The sequence below is a fragment of the Amphimedon queenslandica genome, unplaced genomic scaffold (genome assembly GCF_000090795.2).
Source record: "Amphimedon queenslandica unplaced genomic scaffold, v1.1 AMPQUscaffold_13480, whole genome shotgun sequence".
In the NCBI taxonomy this organism is placed as follows: Eukaryota; Metazoa; Porifera; class Demospongiae; order Haplosclerida; family Niphatidae; genus Amphimedon; species Amphimedon queenslandica.
The window spans coordinates 198,469-211,769 of record NW_003546284.1 but is presented as its reverse complement, the minus strand read 5'-3'; the positions used below and the strand labels follow the sequence as shown (position 1 = coordinate 211,769).

Below are 13,301 nucleotides of genomic sequence, written 5' to 3'. Positions count from 1 at the left end.
GAGGTTTCCAGCTAAGGAATTTACATGTGATTGTTTCTCTACAAGACTTAGTGTTTGATTTTTTTATTTGAATAGCACAAAAAAAATATTTATGTTACGCTATCAACGATTAATAGCCAGGGTCCTCTGGGAACCTCTAGGAGTAAGGGGGTTTGGAAATATTGCAAGGGCCACTCCCCTAAGAACACCTGTAGAGTCAGTGACAGTAATGTAAATTTAGTTCTTTGTAGGGGAGTGGTGAGTCAACTCATTGCAAACTAGGCTCATAATTTGTAAAAACCCCACAGGCCTGTTGGAGTCACAGGCAAGGTGACCATGATGACTGAGATTAACCCCAGCTCAACAGATGGTTTGAAATTTGTGTAGTGGAGTTGGAATTCTACTGAATGCAAATTTTAAAATCTCGTAGGCATGATGGCTGGTGCTGGACCAACCACGTGCCTCAAAGGCAGACAGGTCACCAATGGGATTGGAATCACAAGATGAAAGGGAACTGATCCCTTAAGCAGGGGGCTATAGAAACCCATAGCCACACGGAGTGGCCCAAACAGAGAGTGAAAATGTGTTTACCAGTTTTATGCTACCAAAGAGACACTGTCCCCCATGGGACTGACAAAACAAACATAGGGAGTTTGTGTTAAAGTCATTACTGCCAGAGACGCTATAGCACCTCACTCCCCAAACCAAGGTGAAAGGAAAGTAACAATGTGTGAGTAGAAAACCAAGGGAATAGCTTCGAAAAAAAATAACAATCATAACTAGACAATAATAACAATAGTAAAACCAACAAAAGCAATCATAACCACTAATTCTACCACTAGACAAACAAAATAACAAGTCAAGTAATCAACAATAATGAGAGCTAGGATAAGAGGAGAGCAGGGACTACAACAACCAAGGTACTTTGTGAAATACAAATGCACCTAGTGAAAGTAGATGAGTCCTCCAAAACGCAGGCTGCAGCTGCTGTAGCCGCACTGATCCTGAAACTGTGGCCATTAAAACAAAGGACATCCAACCAATCAGCTGACATTCTGGACCAAACAGCCTTAACCAGTCTGGTGTGGGAGAGTGGAGAACCATCCTGGAACAAAAATAAAGGGCCTGGGGTCAACTCCCTCACTGCTAGGTAAGACATAAGGGACTCGACTAGGTATATTGGATCGTCTACCTGGCCGAGAAATATCTAGGCCCCCACTCCAAACACATCCATTTTGCTATAGCGTAGTTGGAGCACGACAAGGATGGAAATGAGTGAGAATCCACAGCCACTCGTTTGTCCTTAAAAGACCAAAGAAGCCGGTACAGCAGGCCGCACACAACATAGCCGTATCAGGAGAAATTGGGCATTGCACCAATGCAGTAAACAAAATCTTCACAATATGTGGTGTCACAGGAGGACGTTGTGGTCTCTGGTGACCTGGTGATGATCGCTTTATACCCCTTAGGACATAGTCAGACAGGGTAGACTGAAAAGGCAGAGTCTAGGAAGCCAGGGACAATCTGCGCAAACCGGATACCACTAAAATAAACCCAGATTAACTCACAGGCAAGATCACGGGCTGCCAATAAAGCAGCAAATTGAGCCAAGACAGGTTCAATGGTGACCAAGGGGAACGACAAACCCAAATGACGACAAGACTGAATGTAACAGTTGAGTGCAGATCAGCATGAGCGTAGGGCATTCAGAGAAAATTAAGTGACAAGGTACTCCTAAACTGCTCTATCAAATTTGGCGACCCCAGTTCAGTTTGTGAGACAGCAGCAGCTGAGATACTTCCAACGGGACCCACGATGGGGCGGCCTGTGGAAAAAAGGAAAGAATGAGTGACATATTTTCTCTAAACAAGGCATCCGCTGGCACGTTTGTGACCCCCAGCAAATGTTGGGTACTGTATGAGAATTGGTAGAAGGCTGCATAGACATAGAGGCAGTACAAAATGTGATGCAAATTCTTCCTGTCTATAGCAGCTTTTCTCTAGATTACAACCACCACTGCTGCGTTATCACAATGAAAAAAACGTGGCACCAGTGCCACTCTCTCCCCCACACAGCAACGGCCATGACTATTGCGACCATTTCTTTAGCAGCAATACTAACTTTGTTCCAAGAGTGTAGCCACTGGGCCTCCAACCGTTCCTTAAGGGATGACAAAGCCCCGCAGCCAAGCCCCACACAAGGAATGTACATCCTCCAGAAAATAAAGGCCCCCCCCCAAAGCCAGTCCTGCAGAAAGCAATTGCACCATGCCAGGTCTGCCTTTGCAGTGGCAATGAGATGAAAAAAATAGTACCTCCCAGTGACGTAGGCCATAAAAAAAGTTCCTGAAGGAAAATGCAGCCAGGTTTTACCACCACTGCCGCGTGTGACAGGTGGCCCTGCAGGGACTCAAAGTCAGACAGCCAAAGGGAACATTATTCTCTACAACATCCAACAATGGCCTTGATGTGCTGGACCTTGTGCTGGGGTAGCTGGGATAGCCAAAGCTCTAAGCGAACAAAATCAAGAATAATTCCCAAAATTTTGACAGTGGTACTTGAGATTTGGCAGTAAAGGAGAAACCCCTAGGTCTGTGAGTGTCCCAAAGGTAGTGCGTAAGGCTTGGGTACCCTCATGAGATAGTGGAGACCCGAAGCGGAACCCAGGCCAAAGCATTTCCAAATGCTATGAAGATTTTTGGAGCTGAACAAAGGTCAAACTGGAGACAATGGTCAATAAACACCAGGCCCTCCCAAACAACCCCCAGGACCAGGTGATCACAGGGGTGATGGGCAGGATCTGGTAGGCCCTCTTCAGGTCGAGTTTTACCATTTGTGTAAACTGGCCAAGTTCCAGGACGACACAGCATCATCCACTGATGGGTAACTAAGGGAGCATATGTCAGAAGGAAAACTGTCATTAAAACTCTTACCCTTAGGAAAAGACAGGTCGACAATCATCCTCCATACAATACCTCATTGCCCTTAGAGACTAGGCCAATGGGGCTAACATGCACTTGGTTGGACAGAGGCAATGGGCCTGACATAAGGCCAGCAGTTATCTCCTCTCTCATGTAAGTAGAAATAACCTCTGGTTGTGTGTCACAGGATGGGTGATTCCGTGTCAAAGATCAAAAAGGGACTGGGGAGGACAAGCCAATACAAAACCCATCCCTCAATCCACAAAAGACTTAGGAAGCCAAGTGTCTATCTGAATACTGCACCAGAAAAGACCAAAAGAGTGATTAGTTCACTGGTGAAGTTGGTATAAACCCAGCCAACTCTCGGAGATGATACCAAAAATTGTAGGAATCCCCCAACAGACCCATTCTCTCAAACAACAAAGAGCCAACCATAATAAAGTGAGCTCAGCATTAGATAAGACCATGCCTCCCCATCGCGGGTAATAAACAAGGATACTAATAACCACCACTGGCAACACCACAGCTTAGCTAATATGAGAGGTGATAAGTGCCAATATTATGGTATAGTACTATGAAAAGAACAGGGGTGTGGTAGATCAGGAATAAATTAAAATTAATGAATTAATTAAAGTGGGCTGGTCACATGTAAATTTAATCCACATACATGGCGACATAATATGTCGCATTTGAGATCTAATGTATGTGACACAGCTATTGCTACTTTAAGGCAATTACTTTCCGATTTGGTGATGTATAACGATGGAAGAATCATTCCAGAAGACATTTTAGAGTCTTTTGATCACTCACTTGGATTTGTGAATCGTGAGTTGCTGGTTTATGACACCTTAGAGCCTGACTCTGGCATGCAGCCTATAATCAGTCTAATAGGAATTTGTGTATCTATTGTCAGACAAATGATTAGCCATCATGGATATGCTCAGTCACATAACAGTGTTTTACCCAGTTATTGTGGTTTGATAGGTCGTCCCAGTTTTATTATACCATCTGAGCAGCTCTCTTTCCTCATTGAACACAGGTTTACTGTTGTTCAAATAGCCGAAATGTTAGGTGTGTCTGTAAGAACAATCAGACGAAGAATGTCATCATATGGGCTATCAGTTCGTGAAAGTTATTCTACTATTACTGATAATGAACTTGACGAGATTGTTCTTGGAATTCAGCGCAACTTTCCAACTTGTGGCAATAGTGTAATGCAGGGACATCTCCTTGCACAAGGATACCGAGTACAACAACATCGTGTTAGAGATTCTCAGCGTAGAATTGATCCTGATGGTTCGGTCTTAAGACGGTTAAGAGTTTTAAATCGAAGAGAGTATTCTGTATCTGGACCACTAGCTCTTTACCATATAGATGGAAATCACAAATTAATTAGGTTTGTTGGATTACTCATATTTGTATCCACCATACCTTATTATTGTATAGGTGGCGAATAGTAGTACATGGATGTATTGATGGTTACAGTAGGAGAATTATATACTTACAAGCACGTGATAACAATAAGGCAGCAACTGTTCTCCAATTATTTACTGATGCTGTGTTAGAATTAGGACTACCGAGCCGAGTACGGGCAGACAGAGGTGGTGAGAATGTAGGAGTGGCTCAATTTATGTTGCAGCATCCTTTGAGAGGTCCTGGCCGTGGAAGTTTTATTAGTGGGCGTTCTGTGCACAATCAAAGAATTGAACGGTTGTGGCGGGATGTCTTCCAAGGTTGTTTGGTTTTGTTCTATCATCTCTTTTATGAAATGGAAGATCAAGGGATTTTAGATATCAATAATGAAATTCACATATATAGCCTTCATTATGTATTTTTACCTAGAATCAACTTGGCTCTGTCTGAATTCAAAGAAGCTTGGAATCACCATCCTCTTTCAAGCATGAGTAATTTGTCTCCAATGCAGTTATGGATTGCAGGTATATCTCGCTCTCAAGCTCAGGATAATGTACACCAAGTGAGCTTTTAAAATTTTACCATTCCTTATTTAGATTTTACAGGATAATGTTCCTCACTATGGGATTGATTGGTCTGGACCTATTCCAAATGACAATGAAGAGCATGTTGACATTCCTGAAATAGATAGCCTTTTGAACAGTCACATTTTGTCTGTACTGCAAAACACAGTTTCACCAATGCAATACAGTTCAAATTTTGGAATTGATTTGTTTTTGAATACTTTATACTTTGTTTATCATTATCATTAATAATATTGAATGAAATCAAAATTAGAGGAAAGAGAAGAACAAAATTACTAAGAGTATTATTGCCATAACTGGTCAATAAACAAATTTATAAGTGATTCAGAAAGAAAAGAGCAAAATTACTATTCATAACTGGTTAATGAACAAATTTATAAGTGATGAATAATAGCAATTAGATATAGTACGTAGTACAATGCTCATGCTTCAGTTAAACTAAGCCAAATCCTCCGTGCATGCTAAAAGCAGTGTCTAGACTTCTTTTAAAATCATAGTAGCTTCTGTATTTAGTTGGCAGGGTTAACTGGACTGCACAAGTTGAAGCTGTGGGAGAATCATTTTCTGAATTGAAATTCAGAGTGACAGACACGAATCCTTGGGGCGGTATTCTAGTAGCTCCAGTGAAGGATAAAACTTTCTCTAGTGTAACTATATAGTGCATTATATTTATTTTCAATTTACAAAGTTAGTCATACCTTGTGTTTCATCAGCTTCAGAACTTGGAACTAAAATTTGTAAAAATAATAATTTCATAAAAATACAATAATCATGCACCTTCACAATCATCAAGGTAGTCAATAAAATACATGTAGGCTTGATCTTCTCTGGCACGTTCATTGCTACCATGTTCTGAGTAATGGATTTCTGTGAACATATTTCTGATAAAATCTACATCATACAGCAAATAATGATTATTGAAAATGCAACATGTGTACCTGGTGTCAACTGCATGTCCTCATCATAGCAAAAAAAAGGAGAAAGTAATAGCGGATGTTTCTTCATAGCATGTGATACCCCCAACACAGAAAGCCCCTCACAAAATTGATTTAATTCTGCCAAGGATGATAAAATAACTTTGTGCAATGCAATTGTTTGAATGACATCCCCTTTATCTTTAAGTGTGACATTACAAATTGGCTTATTGTAACCACATTCAAAAAGGATGCTGTCCTTGTCGTTTAATAATTCTTTTAACGATGATTCATCTTGCATTGATTCCACCTGTTGAAAAAGCAATTTTAATAATGATATACATGTACATGCAAAACTTATTTACTTTCAACAAAAAATCTTGCACAAGAAAATCTGAAACCTCTGATATTTTTACATTGATTTGTGAAGGTTCTATGCCACACATGAAGTCATAGACTGAGTGAGCAAATAGCCTTAGTGGTGGCCCATCCTGTATAAAAGCAATGGAGCATAAAATACCCAAACGCTTATGTACATGATCCCATAAAGCACCAATACCATGATAACAAAAATAAAATTGAAATGTGTCACTTGATATGCTAAAGCATTATGAAGAAAACATCCTTTGCTATCTAGATATTTCGTGGCAATATCTTTAGCAATTAAGCAAAAAAACTCCCTTTTGAGTCCACCAGTATCAAATCCATTTTCAGAATCAAAAATTACCTATTTAACGTTTTATTAATAATAATAATGAAGTCAATTATGTACCTTCAATCTCTTCAAAGGATCAAATGATGGTTTCATCATTCGTCTTAAAGCATTCTCTAGAACAGTTGGCCGACTTACAACCATCTCAAAAGTGTCACCTTCCATATTGCATTGAAGTTCTTCAATGATACTGACAAGAGATCTAAAAGACAATGCAAGCATTCAAATATAAAACATTATTTATTTTTATGCAATAATTTGAAATTGGCATTGACTTACACATCTTCATTAGAATACAGAACAGGCGAAGGAACAATATGATCGCTATCATGATTGAAATAAACAATAATTAAATTAATGAAACAAAATCAATAACAATAAATGTGGAAGTTGCAAAAACAAGAAACAAAGACAGAATATAATTCTCACTTTGACTCATCATTGCTTCTGCATGTAGTTCCAACAACAGGATCCATATGTACACCCACCTAGATTCTTCAATTATTATTATATAATTATAATCAGTATTAAGTATACCTCTTCAATAGGATCAAAATGCACGCCATCTTCAAAAACTTCCTGCTGGTTTGTACTGAAAAACTCAGAGCTGCAACCAAGATTCTGAGAACTAGTCCAACATAGTAGTTTAAAGTAACAAGACTATGGGTCTTACTTTTCACACATTGAAATATGGCTCTTCAGCTCAGCAATAGGAATTGCTTTTCCACATTTAAGACAATTCTCTTTAGGTGGCCCTATCAATGACTGCACAAAAATCAAGTGATATAAAAATAGTAACAATTACAACAATTTTAATTTTGTTTAGGCTTCTCATTTTAGACATTAAATCAAAATAATAGTAACAACAAAAATTAACTGAAAGAAAAACTTAAAGCAATTTATTCATAGTAAGTACTTCAATTCACTTACCTCATGATGGTTGTAACATGGTTCCAATGAAAGATTTCTTTGAAGGGGTCTGATGTATAATTTAGCGTTTCGGGCAACTGGTTTTAGAAATGAAGCCGTATAACCAGTGCTTGGTATTTCTATTATTGATAAAAGCTTCCCTCCATTATCAGGAATCTTCAATAGTTCAAAGCCTCCGGCTTGTTGCAATTTAGGGAAATCCAAAATTATTGCATCGTACATGTCTTGTGAGTCAGCATCACGTGAGACTGTTATTGTCTTTTCCCCTAAGCCAGCTATCTGTAAAGCTGCCCTTTCTTGTCCATTGGGTATAATAACTTGATCTCTTTTAGCTAAGCATACGTAAGTATGTGTCCAAGTAGCTGCTTTCTTTTCCTTACATTTAGCACTACTGCTTGACTGAGATGACTTACGCTTCCGACCAATTAAACTTTTAGGGTTCCAATGAAAGTTATAACTTGGCTGTGGAACTGGTATAGCACCAGATGTAGAAGATATAAATCTACTAGTAGTTGGCGTAGCAGTAGCAGGTACTGGACAAATACTAACTGGTTGAGTAACTGAGAATGAAACACTAGGAATAGTACCACTAGGCCCATGATCACTTGTTGGAGAAATATTAACAGCCTGTGTGTTAATCAGTTGACTGAGCTGATGGCCTGTATAAAGATATCATTTGTAAGTTGAGAGTAACACAGAGGTAGACACAGGCAATAACAAAATTTAAGCCCACTAATTTATGTATTTCTTGGCTACATGCAAACATATCATACTTTGATGACAATAATGAAAGTGAAATCCACATCAATCACTGAGTGATCCCATGCACCATAGCAATAATAATCCTTGAACTTATAAAATAACTTTTTGAGCAACTTTAGTCATTGTTAACACTATTCATTAGTGCTCATTATCAGTTATCGGTGTAAACACAAAGTGTATACTGTGTATGTAGCATGAATATATTTATAGTTTACTTTCCAGTTGACGCAAAGCCTCTTGAAGTACAGTTTGTAGCGACTTATTGGCTGAAGCTGGATCATTATTAAACGACATCGAACGAAGGAGGAAAAGAAAGAAAAGGTACGTTGTTGAGAAAAGGGGCCTTTTCATAAGGTCACTCACGTGGCATCATGGGTGCAAAGTGCAAATAACACATGCCATGCGCATGCAACTCAGCCCCGCCCCATTGAGCTAGCTACACCCACTCAATGGGGCAGGGCTGAATTTCTACCTGCTCAAACTTATGTTAATTTGCATCAAAATTGGCTAATTTTACTATAAGAAGTGTTATGCAATCGAAAAGGTAGCTTTTTAACAAAAAAAAAAAATTTTCGTTTTTGATTTTTAACGGGTGAAAAAACCATATCATTGGTGCTCCAATTACTTAAATGCTTGGAATAGGTGCAGGTTGTATTGCATTAAAAAAATTCACAAAAGAATGTCTAAAATGAATGAGATACAGAGCTAAAAGCATGATTTTAGCACTCTTAACCAGCCTTAACGCCCACTCATAGTGGGTGTGGCTGGGTATTTTACAGGCAAGAACTCAGAGTTTCTGCATCAAAATTCACCAATTTTCCCATAAACTATCCTGTATAGCTAGTAGTTAATGTTTAACTAGGAATGAAAGATAATTGCAAGTGGATATAAAATGGAGAGATTGACCCAACTTGGTCTTCAAGCCCAGTAAGTTTAGTTATTGGCTTTACTGCCAAAAAAGGAGGACAAATTGGCCACTTTTTATGTCTGCTTGCAGTTAGCTTTAATTTTTGCTTAAACATTTCCTAATAGCTATATAGAGCGGATCATGACAATATTGGCGAATTTTGACACAGAAACCCTGAGTTCTAGCCTGTAAAACCCAGCCACTCCCCACCTGAGTGGGTGTTACCTCTTTGGCTCAATGTCTTTATCATTGTTCACTTTTCAGTTACATTTTTTTCAGAACTCTAATTACTTTGCAGCACTGCTAGATAATGATTCCAATTGGCAGTCATATATATTTTGGGCATGTTACATGATCTTTTAAGTAAAAAAATGATGATAAACTTTTAGTTGTAAGCGCTAGCAGAAACATAATATGTGACTGTAAAAAGGACTACACATAATTGCTCTTGGTCTAATGGTTAGTACAATTTTTCCACTTGTTCAAAACATCAAATTGAATGTTGATGTTAAAGATTCACCAATATTAATATATTTACACCAGTTATATTACAATCTTTATTCTTTATCATGTCCTCTCTCTCTCTTGGTCATTTCTATCTCAATCTCTTTCTTTTCCCCTTGTCTGGTCCTATGCAAATACACAATAATGAGGAATAGTGAGGAAACTGAGATAATAATACAGGAACTCACAACTGACGACTCGGTCCTCATTTGAAGCAGCTCTAACCTCTAAATGAGAGTATTTCAGATCCCCACGTATACAAGGGCATTTATTATTATTTTTAATAGAAAAACTACCCGATAAACTTCATTAAAATGGTCCATAAGAAGAACGAGCTTAAGAACCATCACAGCGACGGCCATTGTTGTAATTAAGTTAGTCTATGATTTTATTGATTGCATACCTGCCACACCCATCTTTATTATAGTAATAGACTAATATTGGCACAAATCACCTCCCATATAGCTAAATCAATGCAACAAAACCTGGCTCAAAGGCACACCTTAACTGGGCAAAACAAGCAGCAAATGGAACATCAGATAAAACAGTATCAGAAATAACCAATGCAACCCAAAATAGGACAATTGTACAATCAAAAACATGAAAGTTAATAGACGAAAAAGGGGCGCAACAATGGGAGTTAATGAGATGATGTAGGTTGGCCAGGAGTGAAAAGGAGGAGCCCTGCCTTACAAATGAGGTACGGAACCTAGAGTCTGGCAGGGTATCTCTACAGTCCCAGGCCCAATGCTGGCATCTCTCACATGTGGCACAGGCATGCACACAAACACACGGCCATATTGCAAAGGAACAGCGGCCGTCGTTCCACAATAGACAAATTTGTGTATTCCTAGGCCCAAAATTCAGACAAATTGGGTGCCTGAGAAAGATCAACGCACATTCTGAGGGTTAGTCATCAAATCTTTGGCATAAACAACAAAACAACCTCGATCAAGGACGAAGACTAAGTGCAGTAGAAGCCATTAGACTAGGATGGAGGATACACAACTGCAAGAATGGGTCTATCACCGCCTATTGCCGAAACAAGCTTTCATAATCAAGCCAGTCCCGACCACCATGTTGTAGGGCTTCTCTCACTATCTGTATGGCATACATCAGACGATTATGAACAGTGTGGTCTGGGAACAACACAGGAAAGTATGTCAAATAATAGTACACCCACGATGGTAGCGAGAAAACTTTACAAAGGCGGGACCTGGAAGCAGGGACCACAGTGGGGAAGCACACTGCAGCAGCCTTAAAGTGATGAGACAAGGCAATGTTGTGCCCCAGGAGGTCTCGCATTCAATGCATTGTCCCTCCCAAATCCTTTGGACGAGTATAGCAGGCATGGCTTCAGAAGATAACGACAAACTGAGGCCCATCTGAGGTTAATAGCTGGTGATTGACAAAGGCTGGGAATATGGTGGCTGTGGGAGAGGGGCTGCCCCCAGGCAGGACTCGTAATGGGGCGAAAGGTACCACTGGCAGGGAGGGGGCAGAAGTGAATAGAAGCAATGTGGACACTGACGCTGGATGTGGGAGAAATCCTAAGACAAAGGGCCAACCTGTAGCAACAGAGTAAAAGACCCAGCAAGAAATGGAATGATGAAGGTAACAACACCAGTAGACAAATAAACAAATTAATGAAATAAAATAAAATAATATGGTATGAGTAAGATTCCAACCCAGAAACAAGATGGAGGACTAATGGTCCCACTGACAGTTATGCCACAACAACCTCAAACACCATTATAACAGCAGAAATAATGGCTGCATGGATAACAGCTAATGACACATGTCACACATCAAACCCATGGCAGCACATGCACTGCTAATGACAATACACACGGATAGCCCCCAACCTAACAAAATTGGGGCCAACTAGGAGTAAATGAGGACACACCAGACGAGCTACATGCTAGTGCTGAGGTTAAAGCAGGTTTCGGGAGCCCAGGAGTTGTATGAGAACAGATGGGGGTGGCTGCAAGGCCTGAAAATGGCACAGGAAGAGGAGTGGAGACATTGTCTAAGTGACAACGCAAGTCCTTAAGGATCATGTCCAGGAACACAGAATATTCCCGGCTACCAGGATCAGAGTCAGAGACAGCCACTGCGGCCCCATCACTCAAACGAGTAGCAATAGCAGCACTGACTATAGTGACATTGTGTCTTGAACCTCAAGCTTGACCTCTGACATGACTGCGGCCACGAGTCTTCGGAATGAACAGAAAGAAAACCAAAATAATTAAAAGTATACCGAAGAATAAATGGCAGCGAGGGTAGCCAACTCACAATAACTGGAAGGTCTGACGTGCGCATGCATTGGGACAAGTGGCAATTGGGAGTGGCCCCTTCTTATTAAATATCTTCCAATGCCCACATCTAAACTACACATAGAATTAAGACTGGAACAGCTACAGGATTGTAGAAAGATGAACACTCTGAGCATACAGCTGTTTGAGCATTTAAGAACCTGTTTCAAGACTTGTAGTAATTTCACTTGTGATCAGTATAGTAGATTATTACTTTAGCATATCTAGTCAGTCTCTCCTAAATGTTGTAATGCCTTAACAATGGTGATAATAATATAAAGACTATTGTTTGCTTAAAGGCAATGAGTGTCACAATTGCAAACAAAAAAAGACCGGCGTTACAATAATAAACGTTTTAAAAAAAACCAAAACTACAGCATAAACAAGCGTAACAGTGTAAAAATATTCCTATAATTGTTTTCACCACTTTGCATGTACAGCAAGATTCTTATTAAGACTTATGAAGGTCCTCTCTTCCTTCTAATTCTTCCAGAAAAGACTTTGGACAGTATCTCTATGTTCTTTCGCTGATAGAAAGCTCATAACTTTGTCCCATGTGTAAACCGCCATTTTGTTTGCCGTAAACACACCCACTTACATAGCGTGGGCGGGTGGTTGCTAAGGCTTGTTATTTCTCCAATACAACGTGTATAGAAGAAATGTAAGTGTTGACATACAAATATATATATATCGCACGAGGGTGAAATCAATTATAGGACGACCTGGGGGCGTAGCCCCCAGGTCGTAAAAATTCAGAAAACAAGGTCAAGTAGGATTCCAGAGTATATTAGTAAAGTGGGATACAAAACAACCGATGACAAAATAAAATTGATATCCTAGTCTCGCAACATTTTTTTATCTACATTGCAAAATGATTCATAATTCTTAATGGATGACATTCGAAGTACAGTTTAGAGTACAATTTGCATCGCGGAATTTAGATATTGATGTCATAATTTTGAATGGTCATTCAGAATTTTACCTGTCCTTGTTTGAATTATTTTTTTTGTACAATTTGCTCTAAAATCCCACTTAACTTTCTTGTTTAGGGATGTTACATAAATATCAATACCCAAAACTAAAAATGAACAAGGGCGAGATTCAGAAATAGAATTCCTTCATGAATTTCTTGTGGCTATTCTAACACAACAAAGTCCCCACATTATCTATAGTAAAATGGCTTATAGAAACATTGTGTCACTCATAAGATGGCTCTCTACAATTTTTTAATTATTTGGTTATAAAACCTATCATAATGATCCTTTATCAAATAGTCTATGCGAAAGCATGAACTGTGATTAAGACTCTACTGGCTTTCATTCAATATAGGTTTCAGGTTAGGGCTACCATGGTGATGTGGC

The 13,301-nt window shown here is 39.3% G+C and overlaps 2 protein-coding genes across 4 annotated transcripts; one reads left to right on the top strand and one right to left on the bottom strand.

The window, feature by feature from the left end:
* Positions 1–3,485: 3,485 nt before the first annotated feature.
* On the top strand, positions 3,486–5,146 carry LOC109580730 (uncharacterized). 2 transcript variants are annotated; one of them, XM_019994215.1, is made up of 4 exons: positions 3,486–3,724; positions 3,884–4,295; positions 4,346–4,874; positions 4,918–5,146. In XM_019994215.1, the coding sequence occupies exons 1-4, from the start codon at positions 3,580–3,582 to the stop codon at positions 5,122–5,124; spliced, it is 1,293 nt and encodes a 430-aa protein (XP_019849774.1). In that variant the 5' UTR covers positions 3,486–3,579; the 3' UTR covers positions 5,125–5,146. The 2 variants fall into 2 exon arrangements, with proteins under 2 accessions (XP_019849774.1, XP_019849773.1); XM_019994214.1 differs by having other exon boundaries at positions 3,486–4,295.
* A 1-nt stretch (position 5,147) lies between these two features.
* On the bottom strand, positions 5,148–9,277 carry LOC109580729 (uncharacterized). Of its 2 annotated transcripts, none has more exons than XM_019994212.1 (12): positions 8,430–9,276; positions 7,453–8,111; positions 7,196–7,287; positions 7,060–7,150; positions 6,952–7,010; positions 6,802–6,846; positions 6,583–6,724; positions 6,176–6,301; positions 5,835–6,120; positions 5,674–5,787; positions 5,595–5,624; positions 5,148–5,547 (listed from the first exon to the last, which is right to left on the bottom strand). In XM_019994212.1, exons 1-12 carry the CDS (start codon positions 8,563–8,565, stop codon positions 5,330–5,332), a joined length of 1,998 nt encoding a protein of 665 aa, XP_019849771.1. In that variant the 5' UTR covers positions 8,566–9,276; the 3' UTR covers positions 5,148–5,329. The 2 variants fall into 2 exon arrangements, with proteins under 2 accessions (XP_019849771.1, XP_019849772.1); XM_019994213.1 differs by having other exon boundaries at positions 5,460–5,547; positions 5,706–5,787; positions 8,430–9,277.
* Positions 9,278–13,301: the final 4,024 nt, after the last annotated feature.

Bases quoted from the DNA above. Each gene is read 5' to 3' on its own strand.
- LOC109580730 (XM_019994214.1), top strand. From the start codon at position 3,580: ATGTCGCATTTGAGATCTAATGTATGTGACACAGCTATTGCTACTTTA. The intron at 4,296-4,345 runs GTTTGTTGGATT...ATTATTGTATAG, and splicing joins GGAAATCACAAATTAATTAG to GTGGCGAATAGTAGTACATG. The intron at 4,875-4,917 runs GTGAGCTTTTAA...TAGATTTTACAG, and splicing joins CTCAGGATAATGTACACCAA to GATAATGTTCCTCACTATGG.
- LOC109580729 (XM_019994212.1), bottom strand. From the start codon at position 8,565: ATGAAAAGGCCCCTTTTCTCAACAACGTACCTTTTCTTTCTTTTCCTC. The intron at 6,725-6,801 runs GTAAGTCAATGC...ATTGTCTTTTAG, and splicing joins CTGTATTCTAATGAAGATGT to ATCTCTTGTCAGTATCATTG. The intron at 5,788-5,834 runs GTACACATGTTG...TGTATGATGTAG, and splicing joins GGACATGCAGTTGACACCAG to ATTTTATCAGAAATATGTTC.